The sequence below is a fragment of the Xiphophorus hellerii genome, chromosome 9, assembly GCF_003331165.1.
Source record: "Xiphophorus hellerii strain 12219 chromosome 9, Xiphophorus_hellerii-4.1, whole genome shotgun sequence".
Classification (NCBI taxonomy): domain Eukaryota; kingdom Metazoa; phylum Chordata; class Actinopteri; order Cyprinodontiformes; family Poeciliidae; genus Xiphophorus; species Xiphophorus hellerii.
In genome coordinates this window covers 8,759,077-8,778,404 of record NC_045680.1, presented here as the reverse complement: position 1 = coordinate 8,778,404, position 19,328 = coordinate 8,759,077, and the positions used below count along the sequence as shown (strand labels likewise).

General features: G+C 38.5%; 1 protein-coding gene across 1 annotated transcript in view; it reads right to left on the bottom strand.

The window, feature by feature from the left end:
* zc3h3 (zinc finger CCCH-type containing 3) overlaps nucleotides 1-19,328 on the bottom strand; it is an 84,307-nt gene that overhangs the window by 31,598 nt on the left and 33,381 nt on the right. The window contains exon 4 of the mRNA XM_032572860.1: nucleotides 241-391. Within this exon, the coding sequence (XP_032428751.1) occupies nucleotides 241-391 (151 nt within the window). The remainder of the gene's footprint in view (nucleotides 1-240; nucleotides 392-19,328) is intronic.

Genomic DNA, 19,328 nt, shown 5'->3' with positions numbered 1-19,328 from the left:
GCTGTTGGAAAAGAGCTGGACTTGAACAAATGGAGGGATTTACATCAAGAAGGATGGCATAAGAGACAAAAGCTCCACTAATTGTTAAAGATAAGTGGTGCTGTCATGACTTACAGAGGAAGGGCCAGCCATTGTGGGTGGAGCTTACTGATGTCAACATTTTATTCTCTAATAATTTCCTTCCCTTTCCATGCTTCCTGCTGATACCTGTGATAAAAAACAAATGTTATCATATATTACCTGGCTGACTGGATCTTCCTGGCTCGCCAGGAGAGCGCAGCATTGTAGTGCGGGGTGTGTGCAGCACTTGTACCCGGACGGGTCACCATCTTGTAGCGGGTCCTAAACACCCGCTTGGAGGCAGGGCTTAGATGGGATGTGGAGACGGCGTCTGTGGACAGCAGTAATTAAGAATGGATGAGTCTGACCACACACAAAACAGAGGCCATGGTAAATCTATCCAGTCAGCATATCAACAAATGCACATTCACATCACTTCAAACACACACACACACACCCCCACACACCCACACACCTACACCCTGGTTTGAAGACTCTGGCAGGTGTGGTCTTTAATAAGCTTCACATATAAAAATGAAAGGGAATAACAGAGGCAGAATTTTTATGAGTCTAATAAATCATGTGCTCTGTCTCTCTGTGCTGTGCCTTCATCCCTCCTGCCCAGCCTCCCTCCTTCCTTCTCACTTTAAGTCTCATTCGTTATATCTTTTTACAAATCCATCAGAGAAGACGCACAAGACTAGAGCGATTGGAATGGGGAAAAAAGAGGGGTGCTTGTGTTTTTATTTATTTATTTGTCTGCATATCCATCATGTTGCTTTATGAAGGCCTGGCCTGGATGACACTCCCACACAAAGAACAGAATTTACATTGTGGATAATCGGAGGTCCTGTTCACATCAGTTTACCAAGACAGAAGGCTTCGCAGGAGCAGAGTGTGTCTACTCAAGTCTGAAATAAAACATTGGTAAGGTTTTATTTGTTGCATTTGCCAAAGCTGTTCGCTGCATCTGGTAGTTGATGCTTAATACAAAACCCTGAGCAGTGGCCAACAACTTTTATTAACTCTTCGGGCAAGATGCTGAACTTTGTTCAAATAAAACAACAGGGTTAGGATCCAATTTATTTTAGCTTTAAGTTGCTTAAGCTCTTAAGCAACTTAAAGTACGTAGAGTTATCACCCCACTGACACTCCTTGAGTTATGTATTTGAAGCACACAAATTAAGAGAAGAGCTCATCAGCATGATCACATCTAAATGGGTAAAAAAATGTTTTGAATTTTTCATGTCATACGTGACTGTGACATCCAGTCAAGATGATGTTGGATGACCTTAAAAAGGGCATTTGTAAAGTGAACTATTATGGCTGAATTAAAACAATACTGCAAAGAAGATTGTAAAGACTCCTTGGTAGTTATCACAAACACTTGATGATGGCAGTGGTAGCCATGAAGTGTGCCACAACCATTAATCAGGAGACAATTGCTTCTTCCCACAGAGCCAGGCTGGTTTAACTGAAGAAAATATGAAATATTTGTGTTATTAATATAAGATTTTAAGTGGTATGAGTATATCACTAGTTCCACATTTTATTAGAATAATCATACTGCCCAAAATGTCATCATGTGCACTTCTTCTAACCCTAACCCCCTGCCTCTATGGCAGAGACAGCACTCAGTCTTCCTAATGAGCAAAGCCCACAGAGCGGTCGGAGTAGTGAGAGAGGGATAACAGATGAGTTTATATATCTGATGACAAGCTCACTTTGTATCATCTTTTTCGCACAAGTCTTTAATAACCAACACCATTTTAATTAGTGTCCAATAACAAAGCATGAACTACAAAGCTGTGGTAGCAAACAATACACCGATTTCCACTTTCACACCTTCTGCCTCCCCTCCCAGGTGTTAGTTTCATTTGTCAGCCACGTTGCAGCTCTGGATCAGCAGGAGAATCCATCTCAGGCAAACATTTAGCTCAGAACAAATCAGAGTTAGGAGAGCTGTTGAGATGTCTGCTGAAAAAAAGCGAAGGCTCACACATGAGCACATATGAAGCCTTTAAATTAACATGTGCATATATAACATAATGAAACTACTGTGAAGCAGTTAGTAATAACATAACACCCAGTCTTAAGCAGATGAAATAAAAACCTGTTCTGAATTGAAGGCCAAACATTGAGAAAGTAGAAATGGCTGTGCTAAGCATTTTACAGCCGTACAAAAGAATAAATAGTTCTTACCTTCACTTTTATTGTTATCACAGCACTACCAAAAAATGTTCAGATAAAATTTTAAGTCCATATCACCCACTCCTACTGCAAACATTTCTTTTATCAATATTCTAACTTTTAAAGACTGATTCTGCAGTAAATTTCATTCTACAGATTATAAGGGTCAAAGGTTGAGTGCTGCGTTATCAAAGAAGAACACAGCAAAGGAAAGGACAGCAAAGAGAACAAGCGCAGTGCTGCTGGTTTTTTAGAGAAGTAGCTGCCCAGTTTGAAGTTACTTTTCTTCAAAGTCTGTATTGCAGTCACTTTGATTTGCACACCTAGTCAGATGACAAATAAGGCTTGTCAAAGGTGTTGCCATGACTCCCACCCCGCAACCTTGTACATGCTCGTCGTCGCTTCCCTAACCTGGACCTTAATCCGTCTGTAAATCCTTGCTGCCAACAGGATGATGGTCACCATGTTCGGGATGCTGACACACAGCTGTTCCACCACGGCTGCTGCTTAATGGCACCTGGTGGTAGTGTTTGTCCTTTGATATATATTTGAGTGTGTGTGGGTGTGTGTGTATGTGTTTGTATGGGAACATGGATGGATGGACGGTGCTGCGCTGATTGTAAACCAATGCAGGTTGTGTTGGTTGAGTGGCTCTGGGAGCACTGGGGTCTCAATCTTTCAGTGAAGGACCATGACCAATGAGCATGTGAACACACTCACAAACACCTGGGGTCTCAATCTTTCCTTAATAGACCTTTGACAGTGGACTGCCTTTCAAGTGGCGCTCGACTCTAGGAAGACGCATGCAGCTCGCACGGACCCATCCATCTCTCCCTGACGCACCGCCGTGAATCCACAGATAATCTACTCTCGCTGCCTCACCATGAACTCATCGCTCTGTCTGCAACCAGTCTCCCATCTTGCTCACTTAAAAGGTAGGTTTGAAACGTTTTCTAACTAATCCCTTTGCGGGAGGATTTGTGGCAAAGTCTCAGTGAAAAGTTAAAGTTTCTACAGTCGAGTTTATTTATTTTAGATTTACAAGTAGGTTGTTATTAACAAACAAACTCTGAGACTATGCTGGTTTCCATGTTTTCATCTTGTCATTGTAATTTCTGAAGATTTATACTTTTTACTAAACATGGCTGCCTCTACAGCAAAAATGTAGAGGCAGCATTCTGGTTTATTTAAAATACAACAATCACAATCTGCACAACTCTCTGTCATGTCTTCTCTACGATTACAGGCCTGATCCGCTTCCATTAAACCAGCTTAAAATCTGGTCAAAACTCTAAAAAAAAAAAAAAAAATTCACTCACTTAAATGCTGTTTTGTCAGCATAAAATGACAAATGGGGCATCACACGAATGGATCTGAATGTGATGAACAACGTAGACCCCTTCACTAAGATGACTGAGCTTCGACTAAATGGTGTGGACTAGGCTTTGAGAAAAGTTCTGCCTCTTGATCCTTCAGCCCTCTGACTGAGGCGGCTGACAGGTCACAACACAGAGCATCCAATCCTCCATCCTCTTATGAATCTACCCGAAGTCTGCTCCTCCATACCTGACGGCTGCTTCCAGTGAACAGCCCTCCCCGGGACAAGCTGATGGATAATAAATCTTATTATTGACAGTGTCTGTTCCTGCTGCCATTCCATGCTCTCCTCCCCTGGGGCTCATCTTCTGACTCCCACAGCTCCAGCGCTCTCACAGAAGACAGCCGTGTCATGCTAACATCAGATTTAACAAGGGAGTTACCACGATTTAATAACTCAGTGTGAGCCAGCACAGGGATGATAACATGATCTCTGCGTGTTTGACACTCAGTGATGCTTTTTGACACACTATCTGGAGGTGCCAGGACAGTTTAATGCCAAACCGTACCGACATAGAACTTCATTTCTTGTTCTTAAAAAGCCTACATCCTACAAGCTTACTCATGATGCATTCAATGTTTGAGCTATTGCTCATTCTTAAATTGGGGCAGGATATCTGAATTGGTGCTTAAGCTTGTTTTTACACAAAGAATGTATTTAGCCGCCTTTCATCAATACTTTGTAGCAACGTTTTTGCTGAAATGACAATGACCCAACATTGTGTAGCCCTTTATCAAGTCTGAGGACTCCAAAGAGCTTTACACTATGTTCAGTCAATCACCCATTCATGTAATTTCCTCAGATTAAAAAGCTCCCTAAAAGTAAAATATACTGCTCAAAAAAATAAAGGGAACACTTTAAGTGTTAAACACCTGTTTAAGTGTTCCCTTTATTTTTTTGAGCAGTGTATAATTAGAACAATATGAGGCTTTAAGGGGTCAGGGATTTCTAAAACTAAATCCGCATGTGAAGTCATACTTTACATGAGCTTAATTTATTCCTGAAGACTAAAAACATGAGTTGATTCAGAGACCCAGTGTAACTGTAAATGTGATAACTAAAAGATGGTTCAGCTCCTCTTTGCTTCATGACTACATTAACACATGACTGCAAGTTAGCTAACATAGAAAAACAACTTTATATATAAATTACCACTAAAAAGCCCCCCAAAAAACCAAACATTTTGCCCCATCTTCTGAATCTGTTTCAGGATTTTAGAGGAATACTTGAGGGATCTACAACCATGTGTGCATGAAGAAATGAGTTGGCACAAACTGTTGGGTCAATGAGGCCACCCACAGAAATTGTAGACCTCTGGCGTTTACTGTGAGCAGATGATGCCAGCCAGCAGGGTGGTAGTGATGTCATGTCACCTCACTTCACAGGGGCGTGTTTAAAAGCAGGGGTGATGGTTGGGGGAGAAAATTCATGTGTGTGTGTGTGTGGGAGGGCTATTCGCTTGTGCCTCGTCCATCATCATAGCGGAGTCATAAGCTGTAAACGACACCAGCTGACCTGGAAAACTTCAGCCTGACCAGGGAAAGGAGGGCAGGAGGAACCCTCTACTCAAATTAACAGCACAGGGTTGCTGCACAAAACAAAATGTATAAAAACTAGGAAGATAGAAGATCAGAGTCTTTGTGTGTTTAATATGTGTTTTAAGTAAATCCGTTGGGGTACTGACATATTTTTGGCATGAAATTATGAATGCAAGAATATAAAATTTGTTACTGACAAGTTTTGTACATTTTGAAGGGGACCGATTATGGAAAATTCCCATTTTGCATATTTCTATATGTCCATTTGGATCTCAGCTGAATCTTAAAACAGCCCAACTTGTCAAGTTGGGCGTGTCAACTTGACACAAAATGCATAATAAAATAAAAAAATCTTGCACATTTTTGTAAGTTTTGTAAAAGATTATATTAATTAAATACTCAATTTTAGATATTAGTAGGGTAAGTTATAAAGTCAACAATTGGCAAACAATCATAAAAAACAATATTTATGGTTTATTAATAAATATAATCTGCTTTAAAAGAAGTAACTTTTTCTTTTATGGCCTCTTTCTTTGGAAAATTGTTGTTCAATCTGGATTTAGAGAAATTGTACAAAGACAGATTGTCAAAGCTCCCTCTCTGTATGCTCCAACCTTGCGGAATGTAACATGAGAAGACTAAGTGCCATCCTGCAGCCAAAATAAGGTTGTACAAAGTGTTAACAGGAGTGGTGCCAATAACTGAGGAGACAAGTTAACCCTGACAAAAAAAGCCATTGATAAAAAGTTTTTGAGGGATTAGAAGAGAAGAGTCTATAGTTTCTTCATTGTAGTAAATATGTAATCTTTAAAAATTATAAGTTGATTTTAATTTCAATCAGTTATAAATGGAATTAAAGTGTAAACTCTTTTACTACCATTGTCTCTAAACATTGAAAACACAATCCAAATTTTTTTTTTCTTATGTTGCGGAATATGCGATGAGGCAACATCCTTGATGAATAATTAAATAATAGCTTCTATATATGTTTTCCAGAGCAATTGAATGTTCCTGCAGCCATAAAGAACATCAATAATGTAAATAAGACATGATGAAAACATGTTTTCCATGTGAACTAAACCTTGACCTCGACCTGATCCCGAGAGCTGCCAAGATCTTTAACCTTGATCAACATTCCCTCACTTTATGATGCTGTCGAGCACATCCAGTTGTGTCCCATGATATTTGTGTCGCACATGTAAAAGTCATGCCTGCTCAAAAGGATGATGCTGGCTGTCAATCAGCAGATCCCATTACACACATCAGGAAGAAGAGCCCAATGCTTTGTCCACTTAGACACGTCATTATTACATAAGTTACAAGTGCATCTATTTGTGAGCACACCGAGTGTGCGTGTAGGTATTTGTGAATGGAAGGATAAGTATGGCTTATAAAGTGTTTGTCTCTGAGAGGTTGTGCCACTTGGGGGTTAAGTGAGAGAATCTCTAAAGGACAAGACAATATTCCACAAGGGACATGAACTTCTGCCCTGAGAGAACTATGGCAAGACCTTTAAGCTAATAAACAACCCTAACAGGAGCAGTAGTGACCACCGACATGCTCCACTGACAGAGTGACAGACGGACGGACTGATATTTTTCTTTTATTTTCCTTTCAAAATGTGAGATTCAGAGAAGTTAATATTTACAATATTTTTTACCTGAACAAAAAAATGTCAGCATTTTATCTCAATTTTTAAATTTTTAAAAGACAATAATATAACTGAGAAGTTCCAGTCTGGGTTTAAAGTTGCTCATAGCACTGAATCTGCCTTGCTCCGAGTGTATAATGATCTCCTCTTAACAGTTGATTCAGGCAACATTGCAGTTTTATTACTTCTAGATTTGAGCTCTGCATTTGATACTGTAGATCATCAAATTCTCTTACATAGATTAAAACACTGTGTTGGCCTGCGAGGCTCAGTATTCCAATGGTTCAAGTCTTATTTAGAAAACAGAACCTTTTCTGTTCATCTTGACCAATCCTGTTCTGGGGCCAGACCATTAAAGTATGGTGTTCCCCAAGGGTCAATTTTAGGGCCCATTTTGTTTATCTTGTATTTACTGCCTCTTGGTAAAATTTTCCAAAAATTTAATATTTCCTTTCATTGTTTTGCAGATGATATCCAGATTTATTTGCCCCTTAAATTGCAAAATGGTACAACTGATTCTCTTCAGCTGTTGCTAAACTGTTTAGCTGAAGTTAAATTATGGTTGGAAAAAAACTTTCTTCACCTCAATGAAAGCAAAACTCAAGTTCTATTATTTGGTCAGAAACTTCAGACTACAAATCCAGATCAGATTCTTGGTTCTTTAGCTCGCTCTTATCAGACCTCTGCTAGGAATCTTGGTTTCACTTTTGACAGCTCTCTAAAGCTACATAAACAAGTTAGTTCTGTCGTTAAATCGAGTTTTTACCACCTTCGGCTTTTAGCAAAAGTCAAATCTTATTTCGGTTTTAAGGACTTTGAAAGACTTATCCATGCCTTCATAACAACTCGACTGGATTACTGCAACTCTTTATATAGAGGGATGGAAAAATCACAGATTCAGCGACTTCAAATGATCCATAACGCAGCAGCACGGCTTCTCACAGGAACCAGGAAGCATGACCACATAAGGCCAACTCTGGCATCTTTACACTGGCTGCCTGCTTTTTATCGAATAGATTTTAAGATTCTTTTGTTAACTTTTAAAGTTTTAAATGGGTTAGCCCCCCCTTATCTTCGGGACCTTTTAAATTTCCAGTCTGTGTCCAGAACGCTACGATCAAATAATCAGTTATTACTTACAGTTCCTCGAACTCGACTTAAGAGGAAAGGAGATCGAGCTTTTTCTGTTGTTGCCCCTGTTTTATGGAATAACTTACCTTTCCAGATTAGATCTGCCCACAGCCTGGACCATTTTAAATCGCTTCTTAAAACTCATTTTTACTCTTTGGCATTTAAATGATGTGTGTTCTGTTTTGTCATTGTGTTGTTGTTTTTGTGTTATTGTTTTGTGCAGCACTTTGGTGCAGTCTTGTCTGCTGTAAGGTGCTATATAAATAAATTTGACATTGACATTGACATTGACAATTCTTACATTTGTTTGGAAAATAGTAAAATTAAATTCCAGATTTTTCAAGACAGTTTAGGAATTCTTGATTAATTCTATTTTATTGTTCTTTAAATTGCTCTTGCATCCTATATAAAAAGAAACTTTTTGGCAACTGAACGTTTCATAAGGTATGGATGCCAACAGCCTTTTGTCAAAAATATTAGCTATTCTTCACAAGCAAGTAAAAATTAGGTACTTAAATCCAGAAAGGATCTGAAAATAGTCCAAGCAGTGGATTGCCTATAGATTTTCCATTTTTAAATGATTTACATTCTCTCCAGCACAAAGTCACAACCATATGGATCAAATTCAGAAAACATGTATCTAAATGCAGTCAGTTTTCCCCTTGCAAAATTGTTGCTATGTGGTCAACAAAGTAATAAGATTCCAGGTAAAACACTCAGGATTAAGTTCTCTCCTAGCTGGCCTGAGACACTGTGTGATTTCTTTGCTGACATTTTTGTTGCTACAAACAGAAAATTACTTTTGCTTGGACATGTTGGCTGACGAGACTGTTGCAGTGAAATGAAGCAACACTGAGAAAGAAAGGATGTTGGTTTGACTCCATCATACTGAGTGATGGGTTGAAGACACATGCCGTATCCTGCAGTTTGCCAGTCACCACACACACAGAGAGCAGAGGTGGCTCACCGGTGTAGATTTAAAGCAGAACTGAGCTCCTGGTAGCAGACGCCAGAATGGTGCACATCCATCATGCTGCTGATTCTTTTGGGTTAGTGAGTGATGAGCCCCAGTCAGCCGGTCGCACACGGAGTCTCAACTTCTGTTTCAGCCACAGAGTGAGAGACAAGGACGTGATGTACAAGGCCAACGGGAGTCACTCTGGCATCATGAATGTGTCAAAGTGTTAAGAGAGAAAGGAGACGCCAGAGGATGCTACTGCGCTAAAAGTATTTACAGAGTGTTCCCTCCAGGACTGTAACTGAAAGAAGATTAAAACCCCCAAAATAAGCTGATCTAACAGATTTTACTTCAAACAAAAAGCAAGAAAGTAACAATTATTTCTACTACCACTAAAAAAGTCTATCTTTTGATTATTGTATTTTGAATACTACCTGTTAAGTCTATCTACAGTTATATTTATTTTCTTAAAACAGACTTAAGCAAAAATATAAAATTAATAGTAGCTATGTCACTAGCTTCCAAATTTTTAATGTCTCCTAGCTGTTCTGCTCTTCATATAGTTACACTAATAATCCCATATTAACTGTTATGTAACTGAACCATCTGCCCGTCGGCTGTTATTCCCATCTGGACGATTGTTGCAAATTTGCCACAATCTGCTCCTGGTCTCAGTCAATACAGCCATAATAATATGTGTACTACACTAATAGGAGTTGATTTTTATGCCGTCTAATGCCTAATTTGTCTCATTGGCAAGCTAAATGTATACATTTCAGGTAATAAGAGGATAAACATGCAATTTGCACTTTACTACCATTGTAAGACAGTATTGTGTTAACTGGAGCTATAAGTGATGCTAATAACATTTTTGTACCACAAGTGTCCACATTTTCATGACTATATCAAAACAGTCAAATTTGTCTTTCTAATAACCAAGTGAAAGTTGTAGGGAGGCTTTTTGACCAGCTGACCAGCAGCAAGCAGTAGCATGAGCAGCGCTGAAAATGAGATGCAGTCACACCTTCAATAGTGAGGGGTTCTGAACCAATCCGAACTATCTCAGGAAGCCCACTATGAATGTTGAGGGACCATTAGGGGGGTTCTACCTCTAGTTTAAACCATGTGTGAACTAAGACTATGTGGCCTCCATGTGTTAATGTAAAGGTTTGCATGTCAAATAGTCCAAAGAGTGTAGATTTCCAGACGATCAAGGTCAATGAGACTGATATTTGACCTCGGAGTCTGTGTGTAATGAAAAGAAATAGCTTGAATAACTAAAGAACTGATGGTTCACTTTGGCCCTTAGCCTTGATCAGATCTATAAGAGGAGGTCAGGCTCCTGACATTACCGAGGTGAAAAGTGAGAGTTCACAGGTTAAAGATCAATACGGACAAAAGGTGGGGAAGACTCTGGTCGGCCAGGGTGCTAATTTGGTAAGAGTGTTAAGGTCAAAGCACTTTCACTCTCCCCCCTCTGATTCTGTGGAAGAGCAGTAAGCAGGACGGCCCAAGAATAAACAGGCTACTTTTAGACTTTTTCTTACTAACTAATTCTCTCTCCAGGAATTTACTTGTTTCTCTTCACCAACTTTAGCTGTAATAGTAAGCCTTTATGGCAATAACTCTGGGTTGTTACCTTGTATGTCTACATATGTGTCCTTAGCACTTTTTGCCCTTCTCTTGTGTAGCATCCTCACCCATTCATGGCCCCCTCTTTTCACAGTGGCACTCTGGGTGCAGCTGCCAGGGCCTAATTGGTCCCTTTGGGCCCAGAGGGAGCTGGCAGCAGTCCGCTAAAGTGCTGATCACAACCAAGAGGAGTGGGCATCTGCTAGGAAGAAACACTACTGCTGAGCCGCTGGCATGAATACCCAACGCGCACACACATTTATATACACATGTACTTAGCCATATACACAGTGAAAGGTCTTTCAAAGTCACAGCAGGCTACAGTATAGCACAACTAGATGTAACACAGATATGTGAAAATAAAAAAAAACACCTTATGATGTCTAACAGAAAATTACAGCAAGATTCATAGATGTTTTTCTTCTCATGATATTTTAAAGCTACATGAATCACCACATAAGGTCATAAAAAGGATGACCTTATAAGAATCTACTATAACTGTCACTAATATCTAATTAATGTTCTCTGTTTTATTTCTTTGGTCAGGATCAGCAAGGTCACTTTCTTAAAAATGACTAAAAGCTTTTGAAAGAGATAAAATCCACCATACTAACAGTTTCCCCTCATCTATATAATCCATTTGTATCTTTACCATCCTTCAATTGATGACTGTTCTTCCTGATGTTTAAGCAGTAATCTATTAACTCAGTTTGTCTGAAAAACACTGAACACTGCAAAGCAGGATTGCATTACATCAATGTCCACTTTTCTCAGAAACAATATAAGAAATGCAAGATATTATGTGGTTGACATTTTTATTGAATCTTGCTTATCAATCATGATGCTCATTGACTTTTAATACATGCCATTCATGAGTATCTGCATTTACATTTAGCAACTTAGTGTTTTTGTTCTTCATTGGTCTCTAGACAGTGTTTTATTTCAGTTGTTACATATCCGAGGAGGATTGTTAACAAGATGAAACAAACAGAAACACCTGATCTGTCTACTCTATATTTTGTCCGATGGCTCACAGCTTAACAAACAATTAGATTTTCTTGTATTCCCATGTTTAAACACAAAGTTTAATTTTCTTTCTCTAAATTGGAGTTTACATTATTAATGATGGCCGTTTGGATAATGAGTCCAGCATTACCGCAATCGAACAAGATGATCAATAATATCTGCTTGTGTCAGTGCAGAGACAGAGTGAAGTATTTAACAACTTAGACCCCCCCAATGACATGACACAAACTACCCACACACACATCACACGTCCATGCACACACAGACATAGGAGAACCGTGGACAGGAGACAAATTAACCACTTTCAAGAGAGCAAATCACAAAGGAGCAAAGGACAATAAATGGTCAATGATCAATACTGCCTGCTTCAGGGGAGCGCCCACACAATATCAACATTTAACACAAGTACATGAGAAAACACACAAACGTGTATCCCACATAAAGTGTGAGTTTTTTCTGTGATGGATTAGTCTTTACTGATGATACGCTGAACATTAAAAGATATGTGGCATTCTTCTCCCAATTCTTCTGTTTTTAAACTCCTTTTTAACACTGAAGCTACAATGACAGGAGACAAAGTAGCCATTTCCCCCAGAGCATCTCACCACCAACAGCAGAAAATGAACTACCCTAGATCAATACTGCACTCTCTCATAGAGTCGCTGCCATCTTCTCCAAGGCTGCACAAGGCGCACTACAAAAAATATAACAGGTTTTGCCTCAGTTATAAAATGAGGATGCATCTGTTTGGTTTAACTACCATTTACAACCCTAACTCAACTTTTACTTTCACCCATAGAGTGATGTGATTGATTAAGTTTATCAATTGGTTAGGATTACTTAAGAAGTAAACCTATGCTTTTAGCCAGCAACATAAGTGGTGAATACAGAACCAACCACATATGTTTTTTTTTATTTTTATAATCATTACTATTGTTCTTAATTTTAGATTTTCGAGCCATCTCAAGCCTCCAAGAGACTTTGTTGTCATTGGTAAGTTAAACAGAACAAAAGCAGTTAGAAGGTTTCATTAGAATGGATGGTTAGGACCACAGTACCTCAGGCAGCTGAGGTAGATAACATGTCCAACAGAGGAAAATGGAGAAAAGTCCATCGAGACATGTTATGGATCTGGAAATTGTTGGGATGTTGTGGCCTGGTATTGTCCCAGGCCACAACATAGTCTGCAAAGGGGCATACTATGATGGCAGTTAACAATTATACAAAGTAGAGCATATATGGCTTACTCTTATTATTGTTCCAAATATTGAGGGAACAGACCTGTCTCTCTGGCATGGGAATTTCCTATTCAAATTGGGAACATCAACATCTTTAGTCACAGTTTTCTTCCTGAAAAAGTTTCACCATCCTTACCATCATTTTAGCTGACAGATTTTTTTATTGGTGTAATGATTCCTGTAGATCAGCTTAGTGCAGCAGATAATAAAGGTCTGTAAGGTCTCTTTAATAACAATAATAATCAATTTTACTTATAAAGCCCTTATGTCTCCAATTGAAATCTCAAAAGGTTAATTCACACGCTGATGATGGCAAGTTACTGGATTTAACTTCATGTTGATTTCTCTAATGTGAGCTGAACAAGTATTTCTCATAGAAATGCACATTTAATATATGTAATATTTTTATAGATAGGTTATCTATTTGGAGAATGCCAAAGCTGTAGCAAACACCTAAATCATTGTCTCAGATATCTCCTTGTTTAAGCACGTGGCATGCATTTCTCAAAGAAAATGAATTATATTAGCATAATTTTATGTTTTACATACAAAATTTGTCTCATAGAATTAGCATGAAATCACATGTTAAATTTTTAATGAGTCATCAAAGACATACTACAACTATTACACATGATTTTATGTGTTGACAAATTTTTCTTTTAAAGTAATAAAGAAAACAAATTAGGCATTGGTTTTTTTCATTACATTAGGCAGCCATATTGGATAAAAAAAAATTGCTCATGCTAAATTAAGATCAGTTTTAATTTCACAAGACAATCTATTGTTCTACTTGAAGCAAAAGACAAAAGTTCATCACCATAAAGTTGCTGATCCAGCAGAAACAATGCTCAGAGACCCCTGTGCTGCCTCTTTGGCAGAGATCCGAAAGGCAGTTTCTGCTGGTGTATGTGGATATGTACACTGTGTATATGAATCTTGGACCTGGCTGTACATCCTGATCTACTCAAAGGTGAGAACTAACAGTATAGACCAGACCTCCTGACTTTCCTGCAACAGAATCCTCAGCGCTCTTCTTCTGTAACTGATAAGTGCTACCTGCTGAAGTTTTACAAACAGCCAGCAGCTAAACTGGAGTTAACAACCTGCCAGGTTTTCAGTTAAAACCTGTCGGCCTTTGCTCTCCTACTTGCAACTGTAAAATTTGTTTAAATTTACTCCATTTATGTCATGTGGAATAACATAAAAAGAGACGCAGTTGTGTCTCTGTGGCTCTTGAATGCACAAACTTCAGTTCCAGATTGAGTTTTTTTGGCACATGCAAGTGCCTATGGTGTTTAGTGTGAGATTTTATAGCCACACATCAAGATTGATAAATATACACGATGGCTTTAAACAGAACTGACTAATATCTTGCCAAACTGTTCCTAATGAAGACAACTGTTGATATCAAATAGCAGGAAGACGAGTAAAAACATTTGATCTAGTTATGTCTTGTAATAGCTCTTAAAGGAGGAAGGGGGTGTAAGGGAGATTATGCAAAAAAACTTTGAGCTTTATATCATTTATATTAAAGGCATCCGGAGTGTTGCTTTGATTCTTTTATACATATTTTAGGAATCTTTTATTTGCCTGTGGCAGCCATTTCAGGGGTCGCTACATACTTGCTTATACAATTTGCCGCATATTTACCCAACATAGCTTCTGCACCATGAGTCGACACTTCCCCGCAACTCCCCCAATTACAAATTAGCAAACACCTGGTGAAACTGCGAGTCAGCTGAGCTAACTACTTCTCTGTCCAAAAAACAAGAAAGGTTGTACACAGGATAATGCAGGAGCATTGTGATGACCTGCTGAAGGCAGGGTGTCAGAAAGAGTCAGATCTTCTTAAAGAGACAGAAATTAAACTGTTTCTTCAAGGCATCAAATTCTGAAGTTAAATGTGTTTTTGACATATTCAGCATTTTTATAACAACTGACGGAAACAGTTACTAAATTGCAGTATAAAATGACAACATTCCTGGAAAACACAAAATACCTCCTACCCCTCAAAGACCGCAAAACAGGATGAAGTAATACATTCTGCATACTTTTACAGAAGCATTGTTTAAATTATAATTAGGCAAAAAATATTGTTTTAGTTGTAATATTTCAATTCTAAATTGGTGTGTAGTGCAATGCAGGGCCATCATATCAGAAGATAAAAGAAGTCACTGTAACAATGGTTCAATCTAAATGTCATAAATGCAACAGTGTTGTTTTTAGCTGTTTAAGCAGATCAACAAATTTTTATTGTTCTGGCCTGTGGTAGGGTTTGATATAACATCTGCAGCTCTCAGCCCGGCTCTCAATGCCAACCCTGCTAGCGGGAAACTTCAGCATCCAGCCCTGCAAGTGGTACAGTATAGTGGTTACTGTACTACCACAAATGCCACCAGTGCTAATGCCAACTCACTGACAGCTATGTCAGAGAGTAGGAATAAATCTTAGGAGCAGAATTTGGCAGGGGAGCGAACTACTTCTCTGTGCATTCAACAGTTACAAAAAAAGAGCAGTAGACTCAATTACTCTGCTTCTGTTTAGAGCAAATCTAACTAATTAAATAGGCTGAACATTAATTATTCAACCAGAGAAAGGGAAGAACTCCCGACAAGAGGAGCAGGCACTGAAGGTGCTTGGAAGCGGAATGATTGGATCCTCTGCTCCTATCTGGCTATAAAACAATCTGTACCCAGCATGGTTAATCAATAAAGCCTCGCAGGAATTAGCAGCTGTCTTAAAGTGTTTTGACTGACAAACACAAACAATCATCCATTATTAAATAAGTACCACAAACAAATCTAACATGGGCCCTGAAGGGAGGAGCAGACTACAACAGGTTAAAAAGAGTAAGCCAGATTTACATTTCTCCATTGCCCAATGATTAAAGGCAAAAGCAATCACATCTAAAACTCAATCACTTCAATGTTACTGCACTGGAATTTAGATATCCTATTAAAATACTCTACAGGAACCAAAGGAAGGACAAGAACATAATTAATTTCTAGTGCATTGCAAATATTCACACCCTTTTATAGTTTCCTGTTTTTTCACACTTACAATAAGAAACCTTTGGTTTTTGTTAGAATTTTATGTAACAGACCAACAGGCGCTGGGAATGGGTAACTATATTAACGCTTGTTGTTTTCAAGAGATTATATTATAAGAATTATGATTTATTGTGCTAAATTCTAACTGAAGACCCCATTAACTGAAAGACTGTAAATATGGAGTGCTGTTTAATGTTTGTTTTGCCCGGGCTTTTAGTTTAGGTGGATAGACATGTCAATGGTAAATTTGAAGTTGTCAACAATAAGTGCATAAATGATTATGCTCTTAAAGCTGCCACATGTAACTTTTATAAAGAAAGGTTTTTTTTGTACATATTTGTTCACCACGTCATGGCGTGGGACATACCCATGTCATCCACAACAGAAACTGCCACTGATTAGATGCATCAGATCATATTTGCACCTGTGTACAAGTTAAGAAATGGATCAGAAAATTCACAAAGTTGTGCACTACATCATTTCCAGTGCTATTTGCTTTCATCCGTTTGCTGAGTGTTTTAAATCCACTATCATGTAAAATGTGATATTTTTTCATACACAACAGAAAACATTTTTGAAAACATTGTCTACACAAGGCCTAAAACAAGAGGAATTTGAAGTAATACCAGCGATGCTCCAAACTCTTTTTGTGCTCGATTTAATCGAGTGTCCAAACGTACCTGGCTCAAATGAAAATATAGTTGAATCTACTTATTTATTAATGTCTGTAATATTACTGAATATAACATAATTTGTTTTTGGCATGTAAATCCAGGTCATGGAAAAGCAAATCAAGAGAGTTTGGGAAGACATTGATTCATCAGTCAAGACTGGTCAGTTTTGCCTGGGTTAATTACTTGTTGCTTAGGTCTAATATTACTGTCTCTAATGGTTCCAGCTGGGGGTCATCTGAAGAAAGGTTATGGTTGGCTTTGGAAGGCAATCATTCTGCTTGTAAACAAAAAGGTCATGCATGTAGAGGTGAGTTAGAGAATCAAATTTAGGAGGTTCAAATGCCAATAAAGGTTGGGGAGACTACTCAAATACAGAAGTGGTTTCAAAAGACACAAAACCCCAACTTTCCTCAAGAGAAGAAAAACTACATAAACTGATACAAAAAAAAAACATAACAAGTGGTAACCAGTGTTACTAAGATACTTGGAGATATAGGAACAGAGAACTGAGGGGAGCAGTCGGTGGGGTTCAGGGAATAACTGACCAAGACCGGAATAGCAGTGGTAGGAGAGTAAAGGGGGTTCAGATGTCCAGGCCAGCATGACAGAAATGGAAAGTTGGAAAGGCTGGGAAAAAAAAGCTCAAGATGATGAAGCATCAGGTTTCTTTGCAAGCTGGGGGCATGACCCTCAGCCTGGCTCTGTGGCTTGAGTGGAGAGCCAGGAGGAGACGGAGCGCTATTGGAGGATATGCAACTAAATCAAAAGAACCATAACTTCTTTTGTGACCCTCAGCTGAGAATCAGCTAGAGTCTCAGCTGACTGTCTGAGACTCTAGACAATCAGCTAAAAGAACACATATTATTGTAGAGTGGTTGTATTGTGACCACATCATCGTATCAGAAAATATGTGATGAAAAGAAACAGAAAAGATCTGCACAATTCTACATGTTACTAGTCATTACAACTTTTTTTACATACTGAACGGTAGAATAGCCAAAGATGCTCCTTCTCTTCACAAATCTTAAAGCTGTTTAAATTCTGTTGTATTTAGGGCCACTGAAGTGAAATGAAACCCAGTTATGCAACATTACACACACTCCTTGGCCTTTTTGTTCCTGTAAAGTTGTTAACAAGTCATCAGCTGCAAGCTACAGTTAAGACCTGCTACAATTTCAAGGCGCAGTTTCTGGAATAATTTCAATACTTAACATGATCAGGTAACTAGAAGACTCCTGTTAATTTGCCTGGAGGTTGACGCGTTGTTGTTTATAACCAGGCAGTGCTGATCATAGTTTGGTTCTACAGTGCCTACACAGGAGTTGGCTCCAATGCATGCAGCGCACGCATTGTTGGCATTAGTTTTGTAATTTTATACAGTTTGTGTATCCTGTTAAAAACTTCACTCATTAGTGTAAAGAGCAATTTTTACGCCTGAATTGTATTGTGACCAAACAGGAACCTCAGTCACACAGCTCAACATAGTTGGGATGATCCAGTCAACAAGATTATTAAAATAAGTGAGACTGAATTAGATGTATGAAACTTTACAGTTCAGTGAAGGATTAAATGCATTTACTCTGGTGGCTGCATTCCAGTTTGGTTTTTTTTTAGAAGAATTTGTTACAATTTTAATTCCATTTAGCTTTACTTGTTATTACAGACAGATCAGCTGCAACTTGAATGTTATAATAAAACTGAGTGTTTTTACAATGCGCAAATAACTTTAACTCAGAGGCACTTTTTAGTTTCTTTCTTTAATTTCTTAAGCACTTTACTCTCAATTGTAAACATTAATTGAGCAGCTTTTTTTCGAGGATTTCATCAAAAGTATATGAACTTACTGATCTTGAATCACGTTGTGAGTGCTTATAAGCACTTGATGTGTGGGACAAGAATAAAATGCCAGGAGCTCTTCAGACTGTCTTCCCACATAAACGTCCATCCCCCCTCCAGATGATTATTATGGAAACACGTCAGTGTGTGAAGACATATGGAGGAGAGCTTGCTTAGATAGGGTTACTGTCACAGGGTCGCAGGGATAGGGGCCGGGCACTGATACCAGCAGGCTCTCCAGCTGACAAAAGGTAGAGATTTATGAAGCAGCAACTAATGGCCTCTGACTTTCCCCTCCCCATTACCAGAACAAACACACACCCCTCCATGTAATAAGTACCACCTACACGGAAGTTCTAAATAGTAAATTATTTTATAATCCACCTTTTATTTTTTGAATTTATAAAACTATTAACTAGTTTCATATTTTGTGTCTAATCATTCTGTTTTTCTTTGCAACAGCTGGGGATGGGTGAACTTACCAAAATCTGTGTGTCTGCGTATGTCTGCATTTACTATTAAAATTGAAATTGTAAAATTAACAAAGTGTACAAACGATCTTGAGGTATTATTCTATGTAATGTATATAGAATAAGATTTTACCACAAGATTAGCTGTGGTTGTTGAAAAAAACAAAAATATGACACAGAAATTGGAGTAATGGGCCACATCACAAGGGGAAGAAAGCTCAGAGGTAAAATATGACAGCAAAGTGGATCACAAGTTCTTAATTGAATGCTTTAGTTTATAAAATTAAGCACTTAATTAATTAATTAATCAATCGCAGGATGCAGGCAGAAGATGTTCAATGTCGAAAATTGGGAGGAATTGTGGATCCACCAGTCCAGTTAAGGGAAGTTCTTGGCAGCTGAGCCATTTACCAATAAGCGACACATGTTGCCTGCCATGTGTTCTCAAATAATTAGAGACCTCTGCCTGCGTCCTGTTAGGTTTCTGATTTATTCG